A 22,329-nucleotide genomic window follows, 5' to 3' on the forward strand; every position below is an offset into this window, starting at 1 on the left:
GCTGCTGAGGCTGCCCCTGACAGGCTGCTCATCCAAACAGAACAAAAATTAGGGTCAGATCACACAGACTAGGAACTAATGTATTACATATATTGGCACTAATATACTACATGTATTAGGACTTGGGAACAACATGTATGAGCTCCCCATTAAACAATATCCAACACACTGTTAAGGATATTTATATAACACAGTTCTGGAAAATAGTAATTTCCAGACTCTAGCAACAGTTAAGAGATATATATACCTGACAAACTACAGTACTTGCATTTCAAAGCAGTGTGAAGGAAAAAATTCCAAAATTATTTTATTGAGTTATCATTAATTGAAATAAAGACTTTACTAAGAATTTAAACAACAAAAACCTATTTTTTATTTATTCCAAACACCAAGATACAGAAGTTTTCAAGTTTTGCAAATATTGCTCCGAAACAAAATTCTATGTACAGCCCCTTGGTTCTAATAGTGCATCAACAAACACGTGTGTACCCACAGTGCAATGTTTGCTCAGTTCATCAAGGCTCCACGTTGCATTCACTTACCAGTGATTTAAAGAAACAAAAAAGTGACCTGTCAGTCTGAACAGTTGGTCCAGACTAAAAATAACAATGAGGAAACTTGCAAAAAAAGGGACAGAATTGATTCCAGGCAGAGCACAATGAAGAATCTTCCCTGAATACGAGAAGTACTACTCTATTTTAAATAAATATTTTCAGTCTTTATCTGCAAGGGCTTCCCCAGCACTACTGCAGGGATGCAAGTCTCCAGGGTCTGCAACTTGATCTACCCATGGGAAATGCCTTTTCTGCCAAACCTCCAATACTGCCCTGAGCAAAAATAAACTAACAAGTGAAAATACACAATGAGCACACAGAAGCCATTGCTTGAGAAGAAATCCCCCTTTGGAGCAAGAAGCCAGCTCAGGGACTGAGTGCTTGAATGTCTGCAGACTGGGAGTACAACCAAGCTGTTCCCACACAGCAGGTCCCGCTTTACAGACTGTAACCAGGGAACACTTTTCTGGTCTACTTCACCTGAAAATCACCGCCTGCCTGGGAGGCTCCTCTGATGCTGTTCTGAGCTACACGAGCTCAGGTACCTTACAGGAATGAGCCAAGGTATAAGCACTGGTCTCATCTTCAGAGAGCCAAGTGATCCTTAAAATACAATGTAAGCTTTATTCCAATTGTGTTACAGAAAAGAAAGTTTGTTTTTCTGCTGTGTGTATGCTGTATTCACTATATACCAACACAGTACTATAAAACTGTGAGACAAATTATTTCCTGAACCGAATCTTGGCATAAGTCTTAGTTACTACCTAAAGCAGCCTAATTATTTTGTTTTCTGAAGGAAATAAAATATTCACCATGTAGAGACTGTAACTCCTACAATAATACTGGATATTTCAAGTTTTCATTATTCTTTGCAGAATAAAAACATTACAGATATATATTCCAAATTAGTAATTTGTACAGGTATGGGCCTTTCCATTACAACTCTGTTTGAATGTTACCCTTTGGTAGTACCACTGCACACAATAAAATAAGGGTAACAAATCCAGCTTTTTAAGGACACCCTCTCACTGCAAAACCAGCTCACTGTGTTCCATAGGGAACTGAACTCAGCAACACCTGTGAAGGAAAACTGAAGTTACAGCCGTTATTTCAAGAGCGGTGATCTGCAGCTGAAAGACTCCGAACCTCTCAAATGCTCATAACATTCCAAAGGTTCTGTATAACCTGACTAAACATCAGCAGCCTTGTCACCTACATCACAAAGTAAATACAAACTGAAAATTAAAACTTAAGGTATAAAAAGGGACTTTGTGAACACAGAGTACTTAAGATAATAACCCACTCACTGTCTGCAAGGACAGCACCTCATGCATAGATCTTGAGGCTTTATTTACACAAAAACTGATTCCCAAAACCACACATTCATAGCAAGTCTTTACAATGAACACATCCAGAGTATTGAAAAAAAATCTAGATTTCCAAATATAACCGGAATGGCAATTATTAACAAATGGGTAGAAAATATATCACATCCATGACAGACCATGCTGCAGTCTGAACTCAGAGCATGGCTCCAGTCCTTTCCTGGCTGCATTCCATACTACTGCAATGAGGGAATCCCCCCAGCAACTGCTGCAGGAGGCACAGGATGGCCGGATTGAAGAGCTCAAGAATACACATAAACACCACCTTCATGGTCAGTACCAGGTCATGTGACAGTGAGAGGATAAATATGGAAAACAAACATTTATTCTGAAAATAAGTGCAATCCACCTGTGACCTCCTGCTACACTATTTAATGTAACAGAAGTGTGGGTCAGGCCACTGTTACTTGAAAACCTCAACATAACACTTACAGTCAAGAGCTGGACATTCATACTTACTAAGTCTGAAACTGTTATAACATCTCCTAATGATTAAATACTGAGTGCTAGTATGCATAAACCAGAAGGAATAAAACATGACATGAGTCACTTAAACTACACAGTTATTTACAACCCCTGTCAACCAAACTTTTTTGGCTCTTAGAACTCTGTTCTTCAGTGGCACAATTTTTAGTCAATTTAATGATGAAAAAGTCTACCATTTTGATGAGCAACTTGTAGGGAGTGAAAATTTTAGTCTAACTTATCAACCAACAGGCAACCTCTGGAGACAAGAGTATGACCTTTTCCACAGCATTTTAATTGTCTAACAGACCTGAAATAACCCTTTTGGTCTTCTTTGAACAACACTTCTTCACAAGTCCCTGAAGTCAATCTGCATCCCATGCAAGCATCATGCTAGTTTAATGTACAGGTTCAGGTGTGCTCCCATCAGACACTGCAGCCTGGCAGGCAGTCCCAGCCCAGAGCTCTCCAGGCTCACGTGGAGCAGCACAGTGCAATCTGCTGCACTTTGCCCAGGTCCGTTATCAGCTGCTTTATGCAATGTTTGAGCTGGGGCAGTCGAGCCAGTGGTTCTGGGGGTTGCAGCTCTCCTGTGTAATCCAGCCAACTCTCCAGAACTGCAAAGAAAAAATCTGTCACTACTGCAGGTCTCAGCAAACAGCTCATCTGAAGTCACAAAACAAGAATTCTTTAAATCTTTTGTAAATCTTGGGAAGGCAGTGGGCAATATTTTTAACAGTTATTTGAGAAATCATAGAGCTGAAACTCTCACACCAATCTTTGCTAAGTAACTTTTGATACATAACCAAATAATTCACATGGGGATGAAGGGAGAAGGTGCTGCTCCAAGGAAAACACCGTCAGAGATGGGACTATGATCATGAGAGAGATCTGTCATCAATACAGAACAAAGCTGACCAAGACAGAACTGGGTAACTCAAAATGGGGATGAAGATCAAAAGCACAAAGCAGCAGAGTGCTCCACAAGGAAAATAAACTCCTGCTTTAAAAAGCTTCTCTGTGGGAAAAAAGAAATCCCACTGAGCAGAAAACAAGTCAAGGGACAATGTAACATGCTCACAAGGAAGGTGGTCAGGTTGGACTAGGATGAGTTCTGGGGATGTTGACAGTACTACAGATGGAGACTGAAACCTTGAAGACAGAATAAATACCTCTACCAAGAGCAGCCACTGCCACAACCAGATCAACAGGTACATTTTACTTATGGGCAGCACCTGCTGCAGAACCAGCAGCATCACTCCCTACTGACACATCCCACCTTCGAGTAAGAAAGTTCTTGCTCAAAGCAGCAACACACTGCACAGACCTCTGCTCAGCAGCAGACAAAAAGTCTAACTTTTTGGAACAACAGCTTCTTTAGACAGTACAGCCCTGACTGATCTTACCTGAAATAGCCCCTTAGCTAACTTTTCAGTACCTTACTTACAAAGAGAGGGGGCTCTTACTTGGGCAGAAGTTGGATTCCCCTGCAAGTAAAGCTGCTGTTATAACCACTATACAACCAATGGTCAGACTTAACAATGTAAAAAAGAGCTATCCTGAAGCATTTAATGCAACACAAAGGATTTATAGGTTTTTCATTACTACAAAAATATTAAAAGACATTTAAGTGAAGAATTTGGAAGAGACAGGAAAGGATAAGAGCCTTGTGCACTGAAGAGGCCACTCAGAACGGGCTAACATAGCCAGCAAGGCCCTGAAGAACAGAGAAATGCAGACAGACACACAGAAGAGTTTTGGAAAATGACAAAAACCTAAACCCAAAAAGACACAAAGATGTTCCAGTACAACACCTGATGCGACTATTTAGAGATGACCTACCTAGAACTTCTCCTGTGAAATTCTGGTCTTTGTTTTAAAATCCACCCCCCCACATAAGGAGCATGTCTATTTTCTATTTAGAAAATGTGATAATGAAACATTCATCTCTTTGTAGGTCTGAAGCAGAAAAATTCCAGTTAACATGTTTTAAACAGGTAGTTCAGCTAAAAAAAAAAGTTGTTTTTTAAACTAGAACACTACTTACCATCTAGCTCCTTCTCAATGAAATCCATTCTATGTATGACTTCATCTTGCAGAGATTCCACGTGAGCTAAAAGATTGAGCTGCCACTGCAGCTGAGAGTTCACTACTCCTTCTTTGTCTTTTTCCAGCAATTTCATTTCAATAGCTTCCTCTGGAGAGACTTTCTTAGAGACAGACTCTCTCACCTAGCAGAAATACACACATTAAATATTTGTTACAGTGAAAGAGAACTGGGAAGCCAAACTGCCTGAGTCCTCCCAGTCCCCCATAATTGCTGAACTCCTCCCAGGCCAGTGAGCGATAGAGACACAGACCATATACAGACACTGACCTGCTTTGGGCAAGATGATCTAAATACAAACATATTTTTATGGGTATTTTGCTAAAAACTGTTTGTACTTTACAAACATCTGGTTTTCTGATGGTAACACACACATGTGTAGTTATCTCCCTGCCACTTTTCATCTTGAAGGTCCTGCACTGAATCTGTGCAACTCAGGGAATGCTGAAGCTGTTCTTCACCTGACAATAATCAACTAAAGAGCAAACAATTCAGGAGTGAAAAGGGATGTTTCCTTAAGGAATCTAATCTAAATTCTACTAAAACTTTTGCTGAACCATCTCCAAACAAACATTACCACTCCTTACGAAACTTGACTACAACATCAGCAGTGCTCATTCTACTCTCCTACTTTTCTCATCCTTCTGCTGAAATATGACCCTTTAGGAAAAGGCTCTTTAAGACCAAAGAACTAAAATACTTCCCTTTCTAGGAAACATAACACAATCTCAAAAGACTGACAGAGAAGTTAAAAGTAGCAAATTACAACTTACATATGGATGAAGTAAGAGCTATCCTAACCTTTAATCTAAAAAAAGGGAGCTCAGTATTTAATGGAACATAAAATTGTACAATAGTTTGGGTTGGAAGAGGCCTTTAAAGGTCATCTAGTTCCAAACCCTGCCATGGCAAGAACACCTTCCACTATCCCAGGCTGCTCCAAGCCCCGTCCAACCTGGCCTTGGACACTTCCAGGAATGCAGGGGCAGCCACAGCTTCTTTGGACAACTTGTGCCAGGGGCTCACCACCCTTACAGGCAAGAATTTCTTCCTAATATCCCATCTAAAATCCAGACTACTTCATCCTAAGGCAGTTCCTTTTTGTCCTGTCCCTCTATCCCTTGTCCTGGTCCAGTTCTCCAGGAGCCCTTTAGGCACTGGAAGGGGCTCTCAGGTCTCCCTGGATCCTTCTCTAGGTAAACACCCACAGCTCCCCTAGCCTGCCTCCAAGCAGAGGGGCTTCACTCATTTCCCAGAGGGTTTTCAATATTTCTCAGCCCACATTTCATAGGAATTGGTACTAAGAGAAGCAAAATTTTTGCACTGGAAACCAGAAAGGTCTCTACTAGGCTGACAGAGCTGACAATGAGAAACAAGCATTGAAAAGCTAAACCTGAAGTGCTCCAGTAGGAAGAAGATACAGGACTATTCCATGGTGATCAGTCTTTAAAAAAAAAAAAAAATCACTTCAGGCTGGTACCTTTTCTTTTCAATCTTGAAATGCTGCCTGAAGAACCCAAAATTAATTTAGCTATTAGAAAGAACTATACAACCACTGGTTGTACAAGATGGACATAATCAGAAGCTGGCCTACCAGTGTATTCAGTAATATCATACATGCTTGGCCTGTTCTCTCTCTGCCAGTGTTTATGTTTCATTTAAAAGTACATAAAAGTAAGCAGCAGTGAGCTACTAGTGGACCATAATGCATGGTCCACACTCTTCAAACACCTTGAGGTCCAGAAGTCAACCTAGAGTTTTAAATTATAATATAAAATGAAGGAGTTGATCACATTTATCATTTTAGTTGTTACTGGCAACTTAAATTTACCAGTCTAACAAAAAAATAAACACAAACAGACCAAAAAGTATAAAAAAAGGCTGAGGTTTGCAGGTTACCAGGAAAACACATGCTCTTTGCCACAGAGGGTTATTTTAATGAAAATACCTTAGAGTAATTGTGTTTAGATTCATTTTCCATCTTGCATATTTCTTGGTCCAGATTCCAGCCAAACCTCTCTGAGAAGGTATCATCCCCATTTTCCCTTATTCTGTTTACTCCATCATCCATGGCTGAACCTCTTGTTTCCACAACCAGCCTCTGCTCGATGGCAGGATAGTAGGCCCGAGGCTTCTGGTAACAGTGTTCACTTGTAATGTAAGATTCCTCCACAGAAGGAATTGTTGAGGGTTTCTCAACTGTCCCATTCCAAGTTCTATAACTTGCTGTCTCCTCTTTGCAACAGTTTTCCTCGAAGTGAATTATGTGTTTTGTATGGATTTTTTCATCCACCGTGATGTGCTTCCATGGATGACACCAAAGCTTTAAGTCAGGGTGTTCTTTATTTCTGTTCAAACATAAAAAAGTAAACCATCCAATTTAAATGCCAAAGTAACTAAGTAAACTATCCCCTTGCATACAGAAATTAAGAATAATTAAAGCAAAAAAAAGCACCAAGGTTTGGATTAAGAAAAAACTTGAGGAATAAGTTGCAAATAGACACATACGACTTTTCACCAATGTTGGCCCTTCATGGAACATTTTGCTTCAATATTTGCAATTTATTAGCAGAAGAAATTAATTTTAACAGGGATATTTTTAGTAAAGGTATGCTACACCAACATTGCACACTGTAGTGGCATCCCACAGTGGCCAGAGTTCCCTTCATTTGTTCTTAGGAAAATTCTTATTTTAATTGTCTTCAAATTGACAAATACATTATTTATTCAAGCAGAAGGGACAACTATAGGCATCAGATTATTACAGATATAACAAACAAAAGATTCAGAGTGAGCATTGTAACCCATGTTCTTCCTTGTGTAAAGCATCAAAACAACAGTAAAAGGAGAGCAAAGCACAATACTCTGCCATCTTCAAAGGGCTGGCAGCTCATCTGCTATAGGCTGCAGGAACACAGCAGAGCAAATCCTGGCTCTAAAGCCCCTGCTGCATTGGGCTGCACAGAAAGGGGGGGCTGCCCTCAAGCCCCCCCCTTCTCTGCTTCCTTGCAAAGGTGGATGGATTTATTCTATTCATCTGATCCAGCTTTTCTAGCTGTTCACCAAACCACTCAACAAAACATAACCAGCTGACTTTGGTAGTAACTGCTTTCTAATTCACCCTGCAGCAGCTCAGGTTTCTTCAGTGTCTCTCAGAGGAAACCAAAGTGAGTACAGCTGCCAAGGATATGCTCAGACTATTTCATAAAAACATCTTTGCCTCCAGTGCTGCCTAGAGCTCCCTGGTGAACCAAACTGAATGCATGTCTGGAAAAGTGAAAGCCAGGTGTTCATTTACCAAAGCTTTCTGCTTGAGCTCCACTCATCTGCTACACCTAAAGAAACTGTATTTTGCTCAGAACAGAGCAAGGGATAATTTTAAAAAAGACAGAATCTTTTTCTGAAAAATGATGCACCAGTTACTTAAGGATGAAAATTCAAATGCTAATACTTGAATAACTTTTAACTCCTGCCTGCTGAAGGTTCACCCTCCCATGGCACTGCCGGGGTCACCATAGGTCCTTTGCCACCTCCTTGAAACACTGAGCAACCTCCCTGAAACACTGAGCAACTCCTAATAATTTCAGGCATCTGTGAAATCATCTTCTCTCTATCTGTTGATCTGCATCAATAGTATAATAATTATTCTAGTTCAGCAATTTTTCAAATCCCTTCTAATTTATCATGATAAAGAAAACAGCAGCTGACGCTTATAACCAGATGATCCAAACAGGACTGCACCTCACCTTTAATTAAGCTGGGCCATCATACTGGGAGAGAAAAGGAACAAAACCTTCAGCAACCATCACATATACACCCAGTGCTCCTTACCTCAGTACTGTACTCTAAATCTCAATTCACAACTGGAAAGCCTGAAACTCAAATGTCAATCTTTAAAAAAAGGCCCAAGGAGTGGCCTTAAAATATTTTTTTCAGTCTCCAAAAAGGAAAGAGATTACTTACAGATCTAAATAAAAGGATCCCATAATGGAAAAGCAAACACCCATGTTAAAATGGCTCCTCTCTTGATTTAAGCATTATTTCATGTCAGTGGACCTCCTGCATTACCACAGATTTGGGGGAAAGGTCTAAAGAATGCCAAAATCGCTTTGTTTTCCAAACAGCTGCTGCCGTGCAATCTATCAAGTAATAAATTACAATTATGGAATTCAGTAAATTTAAAACTGCTGGATTTGAGTTAATTTTTTTTTTCAGTCATCAGAACCCAAGGATGACTTTAAATAGGAAAATACACAAAAAAGATGACTTGATAGAAAAAAATCTTTTTTGTAAATAATTGTTATTTTCTGTAGATATAGCTGAAATAACCTTTTAGAAATGAAGTACTGCAGCTTGCTGAGAGTGCAACAACTCTCCCACAGCACCAAAACAAGATACTGTACCAAACAAAAAGATCTGATTCCTCTTGGAGAAGCTATGACCAGATTTCCTGGAATGGAGAAAGCAAGTGCTGCAAAAATGGTGCCATGGGTTATAAGTCTATCCTGTTCTTACTTAAAATCCATTTGGGTGATTTAGGAAAAACTGTCATTAGTTTCACTAGTTTAACCCTTTCTATACACATTGTCCATTTACACTCATCCCACTTAAACAGTTTTCAAACAGCCAGGTCCTTTCCCAAGATCACATCAGCAATTCAAACCATGTTTTAAATCCACACATCAATGCAAGTCTGAATTTCTGGTTATTTTTCCACTTGCAGTCTAATTCCCGACGAGAACATGCCAGCTGGTACTTAAATCCTGCTTACTGTAAGATGCTCATCTTCAGCTGCAGCCCGTGCAGAACTTCGATCACTCGCTGTACATCACCAAGCAGCTGGTGAGTGGCCACTATCTTCTTGGCATTCTGGTGGGAGTAATTTTCTTCCAAAAATGCTAAGCCATGCATGTGACCATTACTTAACCACTCCTTTTCATACCAGTACTTTAAGCTGGACCTCTGACCTGAAGTGACAGTAACAAGTGAGTTAAAATGAAATGCTGACATTGCTGGTAGTAATTCTGATTATCTCTAGGTACTGCAACAGCTTATTTGTTCTTATCAATAGAAACAAAGAAGAACCTGTAACAGCAGACATAACCAATGAAGAAATGAACTTGTAAAGTAGGAAGCCAAAAACCTCTGCCCAACTGTAAAAACATTCAGACACCAACTTCCACCAGAGGACATCCACAACAGGCAGTTACAGATGAGGCTGAGAAAGGTGCATTTTTAGCAGGGTATCCACTGTCTACTCTAACCGTGGTTATCACAGAAGTTACAGTCTGACTGCAGCTCTCTGCAGACAGTAAAATGCAGAAAAAGGCAATCAGCTTCCCAGTGGTCTTGTTTTTAACATCAACATGCACTAGTATAGTTGTGCAAAAATACATTTTGAAGGACTCAAGGCTAAAGTTCCAACAGAAAACTTGCCTAAGTCAAGCCATTAATAATGATAATTCTATCTTAAAAGATATCAATGCTATCTCTTGATATTGAATATCAGCAACAGCTGAAATGAAAGTGTTGAATGTGATAAATGCATCAACAGAAATAACTTAAACTGCCAAACAAATGGCATTACAAGAAAAGATGCTTACTAAATTGCAAACACACCACAAAAAACCCCTTCACAATAAATACCTAACAAAAGCTCCCCCACACCCTGTAAAAAGTACATTTAATACAGACATTCTCAGTGGACAGCTCAGCACCCAGAAAAACAACTGCATCAGTCATTGCCTATGTACAGCCCAGGCAGCAAGCCCAGAAAACTAGAGATAAAACTGGAGCACAGACTGGGAACCGTAATTGCAAAAAGGTCTCCAGTATAAGCAGATTAAAGTCAACTAGAGGAGAAGCTAAAAAAAAAAGAAGAAATAGGGAGTTACTAGGCAGCAGAGTAAGACTGAGGCTAGCACTACGTAGAAATCAATGGGTATTAGGTGGCATCAGAAATCATGAGAGGGTAAAAAACAATTTTGAAAGGTGTATCAGCTCAACCTTCCAGGCAGATACACTGTATCAAGCAGGAAGGCAAGCAGAATTTTTGGAATCATCAGAACCACACTGCAGACACTCCTGGCCACCTGCATTGGCCCTCTCTCATTAATTTCTGCATTAGAGAAGCTGATATCTGTGACAGAAAGTACAGTTCAGTCCGCAAGAATAAAAGAGACTTTGAGAATTTCATGGTCACCTGAACAACTGCGATGATGCGCACCATGAGATAAAAAGTGCTCCCTTTTGAAGTATATAACCTTAAGAGGAGACAGCAGACTGCCCACAAGCAATCGTGCTACATAATCATCTTGATCATGTTTAAGCAAGGGTAAATGTTAACAAATCTCTTAATCCTACCCAATTCAAAAAGTCTTTAGCAAAACAGCAATTAGTACAGTTTTTAGACAAAATTACACTAAATTTGCTTTTTACTTCTAATAGAATGAGTGGTGCTGTTACAAGTCCCAGCAGTTTAGACTGGGGAAAGCTCCTAAGTAAGAGTTTGCTGAATAGCCATACTCAGTTTTAAAAGCCGCTTCTCTGTAGATTCATACAGCCTATCAGCTCACCTCAGCCAAAAACTGTCACTAAAGGACACAAAAGAACACAGGCACACACCGCTGCTCTCAAGGTGAAGAAAAAAGGGGAACGTTTATTTTCTGACTCCAATATTTATAGTTTTCCAAAAGTGATGACAGTGGATTGGAGGGTGACAGTGCCACCTCTGTCCAATGGCACTGGACAAACCAACAGTCTATCAAATTTCTCCTCTTTCATAAAAGAATGCAAAACAATGAGTTATTTACAGAAAGTGTGTGAGAAAGTTCATGACAAGAATGTAAACATCAGAAAGCTTAGAAAATCTTAAAAAATCAAAGCAACAAAAAACAGTCACTGAAAAGCCAGCTTTGCAGTCAAAAAGTTGGACATGATTTCCTTTTTCACAACAGAAGTAAAATTAAGTCAGTGATAAGAGATAAAAATTAAGTCCCCTCCAATGTAAACTTCAGAATCTTGAAATTAATAGTTAATGATGAATTAAACAAATGAAGCTGCAATCACTTTCTGCACAAAAGCACTCATTCAAGTGTGATGACACAACTTCAGTTTGCAAGTGCATTTTGGTCCCATCTGAAACTACCTTCAACTGACATAAAGCAAAATAACTTTAACAGAAGGTTAAAATTCTAGAAGTAAGATACTCTAAAGAAACCTTAAATATATTGCCATCTCTGTAGTAAAAGTTTGAAATTTAGGTGTAGCATGTCTTCATTGCTGAAGAGTACAAACAAAAGCAGTAAACATACTACACAAATCTAGGACTTATAGTACAAAAGAGTTAGTAGCTTTCAACAGCCAAAAAACCCTCAGATGACAGTCCAAATATGTATATAAACCAAAAACGTCTTTTAATTGAGAGATTAAAAGAAATTCTTTATTTTCATTCTCTAAAAGAGACTCATTTTCTTGCCATGTATAACCATGGACTCATGTCCTCATCCTTTTTACTTTCGGCAAGGCTTTGTAATAAATACAATAGAAAGTCAGAAATTATTTGCTTAAATGTAATTTTACCTCCTATGTAAGATGGACTAAGATGTGAGAAATGGATTTGTAAAGGATTCTCAAAACCTGACTGAAGCTCACACAGTCTTGTACATCTGTATGCAAACTCTGAGATAAGGTGTGCTGACTTAGGAAGGCCATAGAATAGAAACAACATTGTTGAGAAAGTGACTGAACTAGAAACACGTTTCAAATGATGGCTTGTAAAAAGACCAGATATTTTTGAGAATTAGAACTGTGAGAGATGCATTGTAGGAAGAGCACGTAGGGTAAAGTAATAGGTGATTGGTGTTAGAAGCATGAGCAGCACTGTGTGGCAAAAGCTAACAGGATGAAACACATTTCTAAGGTACTCTAACTAGGAAATAGGTTGGCTTCTGATGGAATAGCATTGAGTTTTACAGCTCTTATGTCTCACGAGACTGATAACAGAATAAAATCTTTAAACTGCCTCTCAGTTGCCCCATCTCTGTAGAGTTGGGATTTTCCAACACTAAGACATTTCAAAATATCTGCTAAGGAGGAGAGAGCGTATTGCCTAATCAACTCTGAGTGTGTTACCCCAGGTAAATACCAATACATAGGTTATTGCAGGTTATTGTGTTGGTTTTGCCCAGCCTGCTTTTGGTAGTGGGAGGGAGGCAAGCTTTGTGGCCACAGAGGTGGCTTCTGTGAGAAGCTGCTGGAAGCTTCCATCATGTCTGGCAGAGCCCATCCCTGGTGGCTCTGAAGATGGACATGCTGCTGGCCAAAGCTGGCCTAATTTGAGAGGTTGGGGATGCCTCTGTGATAACAGATTTAAGAAGAAAAACAAAACAAAGGTGCACAGTTTTTTCTTTTTGTCCCAGAAGAGGAAGGGGTGAGAACATGTGAAGGACACAACATGACGACACCAAGGTCAGTGGAGAAGGAGAGGGAGGAGGTGCTCCAGGTGCCGGAGCCAAGGCTCCTCTGCAGGCTGTGGTGAGGACCACAGTGAAGCAGCTGTGCCCCTGCTCCCACGGGGATTCACCGGGGATGCGGAGATGCAGCCGCAGCCCGCGCGGGAGAGGCTCACGGGGGAGCGGGTGGGTGTGTGGAGGAGGCTGTGATCCATGGGAGACGCCGTGGAGAGAGAGAGGGCCCCTGCTTCCAGGCTGGAGCAGCTGTCCTTGGAGGACTGCGCCCTGTGACGAGTGATCCACGCTGCAGCAGTTTTGGGAGGCTGTGTGCCCGTGGGAGGGGCTCACGTTGCAGCAGTTTTGGGCACACTGCTGCTCGGGAGATTGGTAAGCCACGCTAGAGAAGTTCCCAGAGAGCTGTCTCCCGTGGGAGGGACCCCACGGTCTCACACGGGAACAACTTCTCTCCCTGAGCAGTGGAAGAAAACCTTGAGTGATGAACTGACCAAACCCCCATGCCCTGCCTCCCTGCACTGTTGGTGGGAAGGAGGGAGGGGCTGGGGGAAGAAAAGGTGTTTTTAAGGGCTTATTTTATTTCTCATTATCCTCCTCTGATTTTACTGGTAATAAACTCACCTTGTATTTCTAAGTGAAGCCTGTTTTGCCCTTGGAGTGTTTTCTCCTGGTCTCAACTCATGAATCCTTTGTTAAATTTTTCTCTCTTCTGCCCAGCTGAAGCAGGAGAGGGTGAGTGAGCAGCTTCTGTGGGTTGCTGGTGTTGGGCCAGCATCACACCAGGACAGCAGGTAATGCAGTCAATTACAAGAGCCACTGCTCAGGAGAGCCAGGAGCCTTCTGCTGACTTATTTTAAAGAATGCATCAGCCCAATTTGTTGGGGGAGAGCTGCAGCCACATTCCCTAAGATGTACACATGGGGAGTCTTTGCTTGAGCTTCCTGAGTGTTTTCTACATTCATTTTGCCATAGTCAGTACAATCCTTATTACAGCAGATACATGAGAGATGACCATCACAGTAAAAACAGTCTTTTCCATTCCTGTCCTTTAGCAATTCCATAATATTGACTCACGGACATTCACATAATTTAAACTTTCTGAAACTGCTGAAACTGAAACTTACCACACGGGGGGGGGGGGGGGGGAATAGTGTAGTTTTTCAGAGAGATAGATATAGATAAACTAGCAGATTTACTACATATATAAAAAGGGTCTGTAACCTTAAATTTCTGTACCTGGAGGATCTTGGCAAATATAGCAGGTATATTTCTCAGGTATATTATCTTCCAGTAAGCCCATACAGACTCCATGCTGCCAGCACAAACATTCTTCACACTGTTCAAAGTCAAGAAATGCACTTTAATAGAAATGAAGGCTAGAGGAGCTCAATACTATTATGTCAATTAAGAAACGCAGGATCTACATATTTTAAGACAAAAAGGTCTATTAATATCCACACCCTACCTTCCACTTACAAACAAATACATTACAGAAACAGACTATAATAAAATGTGAGCCCTCCCCATACATTTTTCATGTGTGTTTCTAGAGAATGACAATTAAGAAGTAGAAGCTGAGATTCTGAAAGGTGCAAAAACACTCCCTTTGGAAATGAAAATCATTCATGAGATGCATGTGCATGGAACGAGGATAGCCAACAGAGCAATCAAGCTTTCTTCACCAAAACAGATCAATTTTTATGAATTCAAAAGCTTTCCCCTTGAGAGAAATGACAGATTTGTCTTTACAAAAAAACTGTGGGTCTGGTGGTAGATAAAACTAGCACTGAGAGATGAAAGAAACAACGGGGAAGGATTCCACTGATTGATGAATGGAAAAAGATATTTGCCTTTACAAACAAACTGGTAGGTTTGCTGATAAATTAAATTAGATATTGAAAGATGAAAGAAACAATGGGGAAAACCCCTAAATCCCATAAGAATTAAAAATTAAAAGGGAGGGTTATAGATTAGAGGAAAATCTTTGGTATCAAGCATTCTGGGAAGTCTGAACCTCTCAAGTACCTTAGCCAATGGGGAAAGAGAGAAGGGAAATGCAGCCGGGAAACGCCCCATGGCCTCTCCCTTTATTCAAATAAAGTAAAAGGACTCCTCTGTCTCCTTTGTGGACATAAACCTCTGATGTTTGTGGATTAATTTTCCTGACACCCTCAAACAGTAATCCACATGCAGTTATCAAATCTCAGATATTTATGTCACACAGGAGTAGGCAATATTATGTTTCACTGATTCTTGTACTTCCAACATTTTATCCACTTCAAAGGTAGCTCTACTAACACAAACCCGCAGCGCAGATCAGTTGCACCAGCTTTAGGAGCATTCAACATCGTTCCAAGGCAGGACAATCATACTGGCAATGACTGAATGTAACTAGTATCTCTTTAGTATAGTTACACTATTTAAAATGCAGTCACTGTTCTTAAAGCCACACTGTTCTAGAGCAGGAAAAAACCATTCATGTTTTGTCATTTTCTCCCCCATCAGTATTTTAATGAGACAAAATTGTGACTGTATACTATAGACCACTGAAACATGGAACAAAACCCCAAATAAGAATATTAAGTCTATTTTGATTGGAAACTGTGATGTCAGTTAAAAGTTACTATCTTCCCAAGCAGTGAGACAAGAGATCATATACCCTCTATTTCTCAGAGCATAACCCAAAAGCAGAAATGTTGTCAATGTAGAGAACTGCAGTATGAGCTAAACTAAACCCTAACAGCAACTGCAAGGAATCTCACATGTTGCTCTTCATTGACCTACAAAGATGCCAACTTGCTAAACATTTTGTCTGTGCTCAATACCACTTTGATTAATGCTCTTATCTCCCGCCCTTCCTCAAGCTAGGAGAGACAGAAAAGGACAACCAGACTTTGAATATTCCCTGCATTAAATGAGCAGTCTAGGTGTGGAAGAGATGGGTGCTCTGGAATTGGAGAATATAAAAGGTTAGAGAGAAACAGGTTTCTGAAGGATGGAACCAACAAGGTTTTGCCTTCCAAAACGGATAAACAGTCCTAATGCAGCTGGGAGATGTTTTCAAAAAAGGCAGACACAATCCTCCTTTCACAAATGAGAGGCAGAAAAAGGCGTTCTAAAACAAAGAAACAGATTAAGAGAAACAGACTGTGCTAAAAATAAGAAGGGAGCTCCTGGATCTAGTTAAACCTGCATCCTGTAGATCATGCCAGATTGTACAGAGCTGCACTCAGTGTTTTTCCAGGCAATTTTGCCCAGAACTCTGGTGAAGCACCTGTCCTAGGTTACAAGTGAGGCTGTAACCAAACTATGCATTCTACTCCCATCTACATTATTCCTGACGAACTGTTAATGGTGGGTCGGCAGGCTGCAAGTGTTAGATAAAGGAAAGAGGCACCACTGCCAACCCCTGCCCCGCCCCCCCAAATCCAGGTACATCAGGGTAGTTTTTGTCTTCACAAACAGACTTCACTGTGATAACTACATCCAGCCTAAAGGGGTCATCTGCCATCTCTGCCAGTGGGCCTTAATGCCCCAATGGGCAGCTGTAAGGACCTAGGCCAACAAGGACTCCCCAAAACATCCTATGACTCATAGAATTACCTAATTCCGTTGTGAAATTCCCTGCCCTGGGGGAGGTACTGAGCATCCTGCCCCTATCTGACCATAAATAATGCGGGTGCTTTGGGGATTTCGGACACCACACTACCTGACAGATGCAGAGTAGGACCTGAACTTCCACAGGAGGACTAGACCTCCCAGAGGATTGCTGCTCTCAACTTCAACCATCATTTTGCAGGACTGCTGTCACTATTTGATAGGACTGAGACCACCATACTGACCAACAGGCCGCCAGGCTGGAGTCTGACTTAAAGCCAGTTTTTGCGTATTGTTGCATTTACTGTAATGACATTGTAACTCCGACCTGAAATCTCTCTCAAGGTATTTGTGTGGGGCTCATTTCTCCTGTTGGTTTACTTTCAAACCAGCACAAACATCCCAACTTTTTAAAATTTTACTCAACTGATATTGAAATATTCACCTCTTTGGGGTACAGGCGCATTCTTTAACTTGCAGGTTCTACTGCACACCGTGGCTGCCAGGCTACACGTTACTGCTGTGGCACATGCTACTGGGAAACTACTCCCTGCCCACGTGGTAGTAGGGAGTTTCAAAGCATGCCAAGCAGGAGATTTAGAAGAGAAAAAACAAACAGCATTGTGCAAAAATATTTAAATTGAAATTCAAGTCACAAAATAAATAACCAAACCCAAAAGATGTGTATTTAAAAGCAGCTTTTCACCTTCCAGAACAAAAATATCTCAAGTCTGTTTACATCCATCACCTCTGAGGCCATCAAATCCAGACCCAGATTTTTCTGCATCATACACAAATTCACCAGTGTTTCGGTATAAAAACTAAAAAGAAGGGACAATAACAGTCTGTCTGGATTTCTTTGGGCCTCACCACAAAATCGGAGTGCTGTGCCTCCAGAAGAACACAGGGCAGTGCTACACTGCTGCTTTACAACAGCTCCATAAATGAAGTCTAGTAACCTCCCTGCAGAGTTACAGGAACTGGAACAAAACAGCACTAAGCAACAATACACTGTTTTTCTATACTTCTTTTTCCAGATGCAATGAATGACATCCTTAATGCACAAACTGCTCAAGACAATTAATTTAAAGCAAGTACAGGTCAAAGAAAACTTTTATAAAATCTTTTTAATGTGGTGGCAAATGACTAGTTTCAATACCTAAAGGAACTCCCATTTTAACTGTGTATGAGTTTCATTAAACTTTAATGTTCCCCAGTCTTTCATGGGCAAGGTGCTGATGTGTTTAAAATTAACATTTTCCAGCATTATTTCTATATTTGGCACATTCATGGCAATGAACACAGCTGAAAGAGAACACTTAGCATTCTAATCCCTCTTGTAAGAGAGAAGGGGATACATGTATATTGGGAGCAATGGACCTCCAGCCAGATCCATGAAGAAATCGCCCTGGCTCCTCATTCTGGTACCAAGATGGGTATGCAGCAAAGCCAAGCAGATATCCCAGGTGCCAGTGTATTTCCTAGCACCTCAATCCCCATCAAGAATGCAGATACTCACAACACTGCTTATCTGCATCTCTCTTCCAGAGACCAATTCTTTCACAAATCAATTCAAATGTTTAAAAGTTTGCAATATGCTAAAAAAGCCCACCCAAACTAGTTCAAGCTAGCAAGGTAATTTTAGAAGCAACCCACGAAACTTTAAAGGAAAGGCATCCATAGGCTGCGTGCAGAGCCAGCTGAAAGCTCCCTACATTCTGCAATCCTAACCTAGTGTTGAACTTACTTCTGCCAGTTATACTCCCAGGCTATTTCTTTGTGATTTTCTGTAAGCCATCTCCTCAGAGGACATCTACCCCTTTTAGTCACCACTACTGGACTCCTTTTTCCTCCTGTACAGTCTGGTGCTATTTACTTACACCTGACCACTGCCCATCACTTCACCCTTTCTTACTAATTCATAAGGTACTTTTTGCCCTGCATTATCAGGATCCAACACTAAAACAAAGGTGTGTGAACTCACTAGTAAGAGAAAAAGCATCATACCTTCCACAGCAAGGCTCCATTAAATAGCATGGAAACTCAAAGAAAATTAAGAGCAAAAAATTATGAAGAAATTGAATTGATTTTTTGACTTCACCTCTTGAAATTAACAGGAACTGGGTGGGATAGTTAAAGCAGCTACGTAGGAAAATGATTTCCAGATAATTTACAAACATCTCAAGGTACATAGGCAAGTAACTTCCAAGGAGGCTTCTATCAATAGTTTTAAGCAGGAGAGATAATAGAAGCCTCTCCAAGTTTTCAGTGAAGCTGGTTTAAAAAGAGCAGATACATGTGGAATGGACAGATGGCCTTAGGCAGGTTAGGAACTCTGAATTTGCAGACTACTGCAGAATGGACAAATGACAAAAGCAGTTCTGCTTTAAAGCAAAACCCTCAATTTTTTTTTTTCCAGCCTGTCTGGAGAATATTTTGTGTAATCAAGCTTCTTACCAGTGCAGAGGAATGGGAAGTAAAGTACTATCTCATGGCAATGTTCTGAACAGGATCTATATTAGAGGGAGCCCCCCAAAAAAATTACTGATTTCAAGTATGTTCTCAGAATAAAGAAAGTCTTCTATGTTTAGAAAAATTCACAAATGACAAACGAACAATTTTTCACTTGGAGTGAATGATCCCTCTTTCCTTCAATTCAAAATCCTAATGAAGCAGAAGTTAACTATCGTAGCAGTCACCCTGACAATTACCTCAAAATATGTTATGCCTTTGGAAGATAGCAATACTTTATTATTTCATGTACAAAACAAAAGTTTCTCTACTGACACCTTCACTGCATTCACTGAAATGTTCATTTACCCTCCACTTCATACCTGAATCATGAAGTCATTTTCTTCTTTTACTTCACAAACACACCGAACAATCTCAAAATCACTTTCTTCAACCTCTTCATCAGGGTTGGTGGTTACATCAACATCCTGACTGCAGTCATCGTCACTCCAAGGCAAGCTATCCATAGATGACTCACTCAGGGTGTCATCCTCTGTACAAGAAGTATTTACAAAAAAATCCTGAGTAATTATTAGAAAAGGTCCCTCAAAAATCTCATCCCAAGTATGCAGACATACATTCCAAAACGCATGAGTTCACAGTGTAATTTAAGGAATATCACAGTTTTAACCGTTTATTGAAGGTTACTGCATAATTAAGTTTTATAGTCTCATTAATGGCTCCCTCAAAATATCCATCTTAAGAGCTTTTGTCATTACAACTGTAGTGTCAACATACAGCATCTCAAACCAAGGAATGAAGTCTCTTCTGACAAAACTATAAGCAACAAAACCAGGCTTGTACATTCAAATAGGACTCATGCTAGCTGCTGCAAGTGGTACAGAATTGTGACTTGGCACTTCTAGTGTAGAGCTCTCAAAGAGAGGCAAGAGGGTTCTGTTTTATGAACCATTCAATCTCAGGATGCGATGTTTCCATGACAGAAATACTGGGTCCAAAATAGAATTTAATCCTGCTTCAGAAATTATTATTTTCCTTTAATCTTCTGTTTAGGATGCATTTCTAAACTCACTGGCAGTGCACTGCACAAGGTATTCTTCCAGAATGCACACAGACTACTACTTAGCTGAAGCATTAGTGCATCCTAGATTGAATAAAACTGCCAAGAAAATTTTAACTGAACAGCATGCTGAATTGAGAATCTTACCTCAGTAATATTAAATCAATGTCTGCATCTTCCTTGGGGTAGAATGGGAGGGTCAGAGGAAGATGATGAAGTATTTTAATTATTTGAAAATAATGAGTTAGAGGGGAATGGAAGGTAAAAATTTTAGTCTTAAGTACGATGGTGGGGTGTCACCTACATACTTTCATCATTTAGCTCATAGAATCATAGAATGCAAAAACAGAACTACTAGTCTGTGACAAAGTGTATCTTTTGGAGAAGCATCTGTTGTCAAAGGGGTGAGAACCCAAGCCACTAGTTTATTTCCATGTTTGAAAGTTCTATTCCACCTCTGAACTAGGATGCTCTCTCCTAAAGTACAGTGGAAGTGACAGGTTAGGCACACTGCACTTCCATATTACACACGAGTTTCACTTTTGTTTACACCAGATCTTGCTTATCTAGGCACAAGTTCCACAGATACAAAAAGCAACAAAACAATTCTAAAAGGATGAAATAAAATAATTTCTGACATTTTTCACCATTTTCAATATCTATCAAATGATCAAAAGAAGTCTGAGCAACTGATGGCCAAGCTACTTAAACTGTATGTCCTATGGTTGATATACTCCAGAAACACAACTGCTCAGACTTGCAAAACGTGTTTCAAGACAATACCACTATCTGCACTTCAGCAGTTTCTAACGTTTCCCGTTTGACCTCTAAAGGGGAATTTAACTGAAGTTAAATTTTACTTTTGTCTAATAACAAAATTATGCCACCCCCCCAAAACCTCAAAAACAAACAAAAAACAACCCCAAAACAAGCTCAAATGGTTCTCAACAGTGTATCTGTACAAAAAGGAATTTAAAGTTCTTGTATAGAATCAAGATGTCATATATTTTCAATTTCCTTCATATCTGTGAGTTTTAAGAACAAGAGAAAAACCAAACGCTTATCTTTTTTATTGTACCAGTTTCTATCAGTAAGTAGTAACATGGAGAAGAACACTGAGAATTATGAAAGCTGGTACACAGCAGCCAGATTTTTATGGGTTGTGTGTATGAAGTACTATGAAGACACCAACAAACAGTACTCAAGAGCTTCTCATATGAAGCTCAGGAAGTCATTATAACCATATTCATTCTGTATCAATACAACTGCACATCACCACACCCAAGGGTCTCTCGAACACAGCAAGCTCGCAAAGCACCCATTTTTAACTCTGAAGGAGTTCTTAGATTGTAGAAACTTTTGGAAATATGAAAGAATTAATTATTAAGTTGTAACATAGTTATTTTAGGAGTTAATAAGGCACTGGAAAAAAACCCTGCAAAATGAGCTTGATTTCTGAGATAAGGGCAACAGTCTTGAAGTGTATATGAAAGTAAAGCCAAAGTAAAAAGCAGCAACATCAAGCTCAGGCAAACAAACTGGGCTCAGTCTTGTCAAGCAGGGGAAATAAATACACGCAGCCCTGAGTAAGAATAGCCAAATTTATACAACAGGAATCAGTTTTCAAACATGTTAGCGCTGCTCACATATTTACTGGTAATGAAAGACAGAACCAGAAAGCCACACAGGAGAGTTCTCTCACCATTTGCTTTTGATTTTCCCTTGTGCTGTCCGGAATCAGTGCAGTGAAGCAGGGTACTTGGATGACCAAATGATTTATTTGAAGAATTAGATTTTGTGACAACTGATTTTTCAGGTGAAAGTTCTTGTGAGATATCTGTGTTCTCCCCAGTGCCTGAATACCCTGTAAAATTGTAGCAAATCATTAAAAATCTATGGTCAAAAAAAACTGACAGAAGAAACAGCACCATGCATGCCCACAGCAGAAACGTGCAACTCACTGAGCCAGTTCCCAGTATGCTAGAGCTCTGGGACTGCATGATGCTGCTGCAAGATGTGCAAGCTTTCCAGGGGCAAGAAGGTATTTTCTGAACCAGACAATTTTATGCTGCTCAGTCACTGTTTACTGCTGTCAGAAGTGACAAAGGTCTAAGTGACTGACCTTTCCAGGCCAACTATACTCCAGCCTGAGTAGGCAGTAGGCATACAAATACCACTGCTTTACAGGCACTTCCACACAAGCACCACTAGCTGGAGATCT

At 40.2% G+C, this 22,329-nt stretch overlaps 1 protein-coding gene across 8 annotated transcripts in view; it reads right to left on the bottom strand.

The window, feature by feature from the left end:
• Positions 1–355: 355 nt before the first annotated feature.
• Positions 356–22,329, bottom strand: part of PHF20 (PHD finger protein 20) — a 70,038-nt gene continuing 48,064 nt past the window's right edge. For all 8 annotated transcript variants that reach the window (XM_084218078.1, XM_084218074.1, XM_084218081.1 and 5 more), the window contains 7 exons: positions 21,811–21,972; positions 19,411–19,580; positions 14,216–14,315; positions 9,283–9,478; positions 6,460–6,859; positions 4,452–4,635; positions 356–3,021 (listed from right to left, as the gene is read on the bottom strand). In XM_084218078.1, coding sequence (XP_084074204.1) covers positions 2,879–3,021; positions 4,452–4,635; positions 6,460–6,859; positions 9,283–9,478; positions 14,216–14,315; positions 19,411–19,580; positions 21,811–21,972 — 1,355 coding nt within the window. In that variant the 3' untranslated portion in view covers positions 356–2,878. The remainder of the gene's footprint in view (positions 3,022–4,451; positions 4,636–6,459; positions 6,860–9,282; positions 9,479–14,215; positions 14,316–19,410; positions 19,581–21,810; positions 21,973–22,329) is intronic.

Source organism: Fringilla coelebs, assembly GCF_963513975.1.
Source record: "Fringilla coelebs genome assembly, chromosome: 18".
Lineage (NCBI taxonomy): Eukaryota > Metazoa > Chordata > Aves > Passeriformes > Fringillidae > Fringilla > Fringilla coelebs.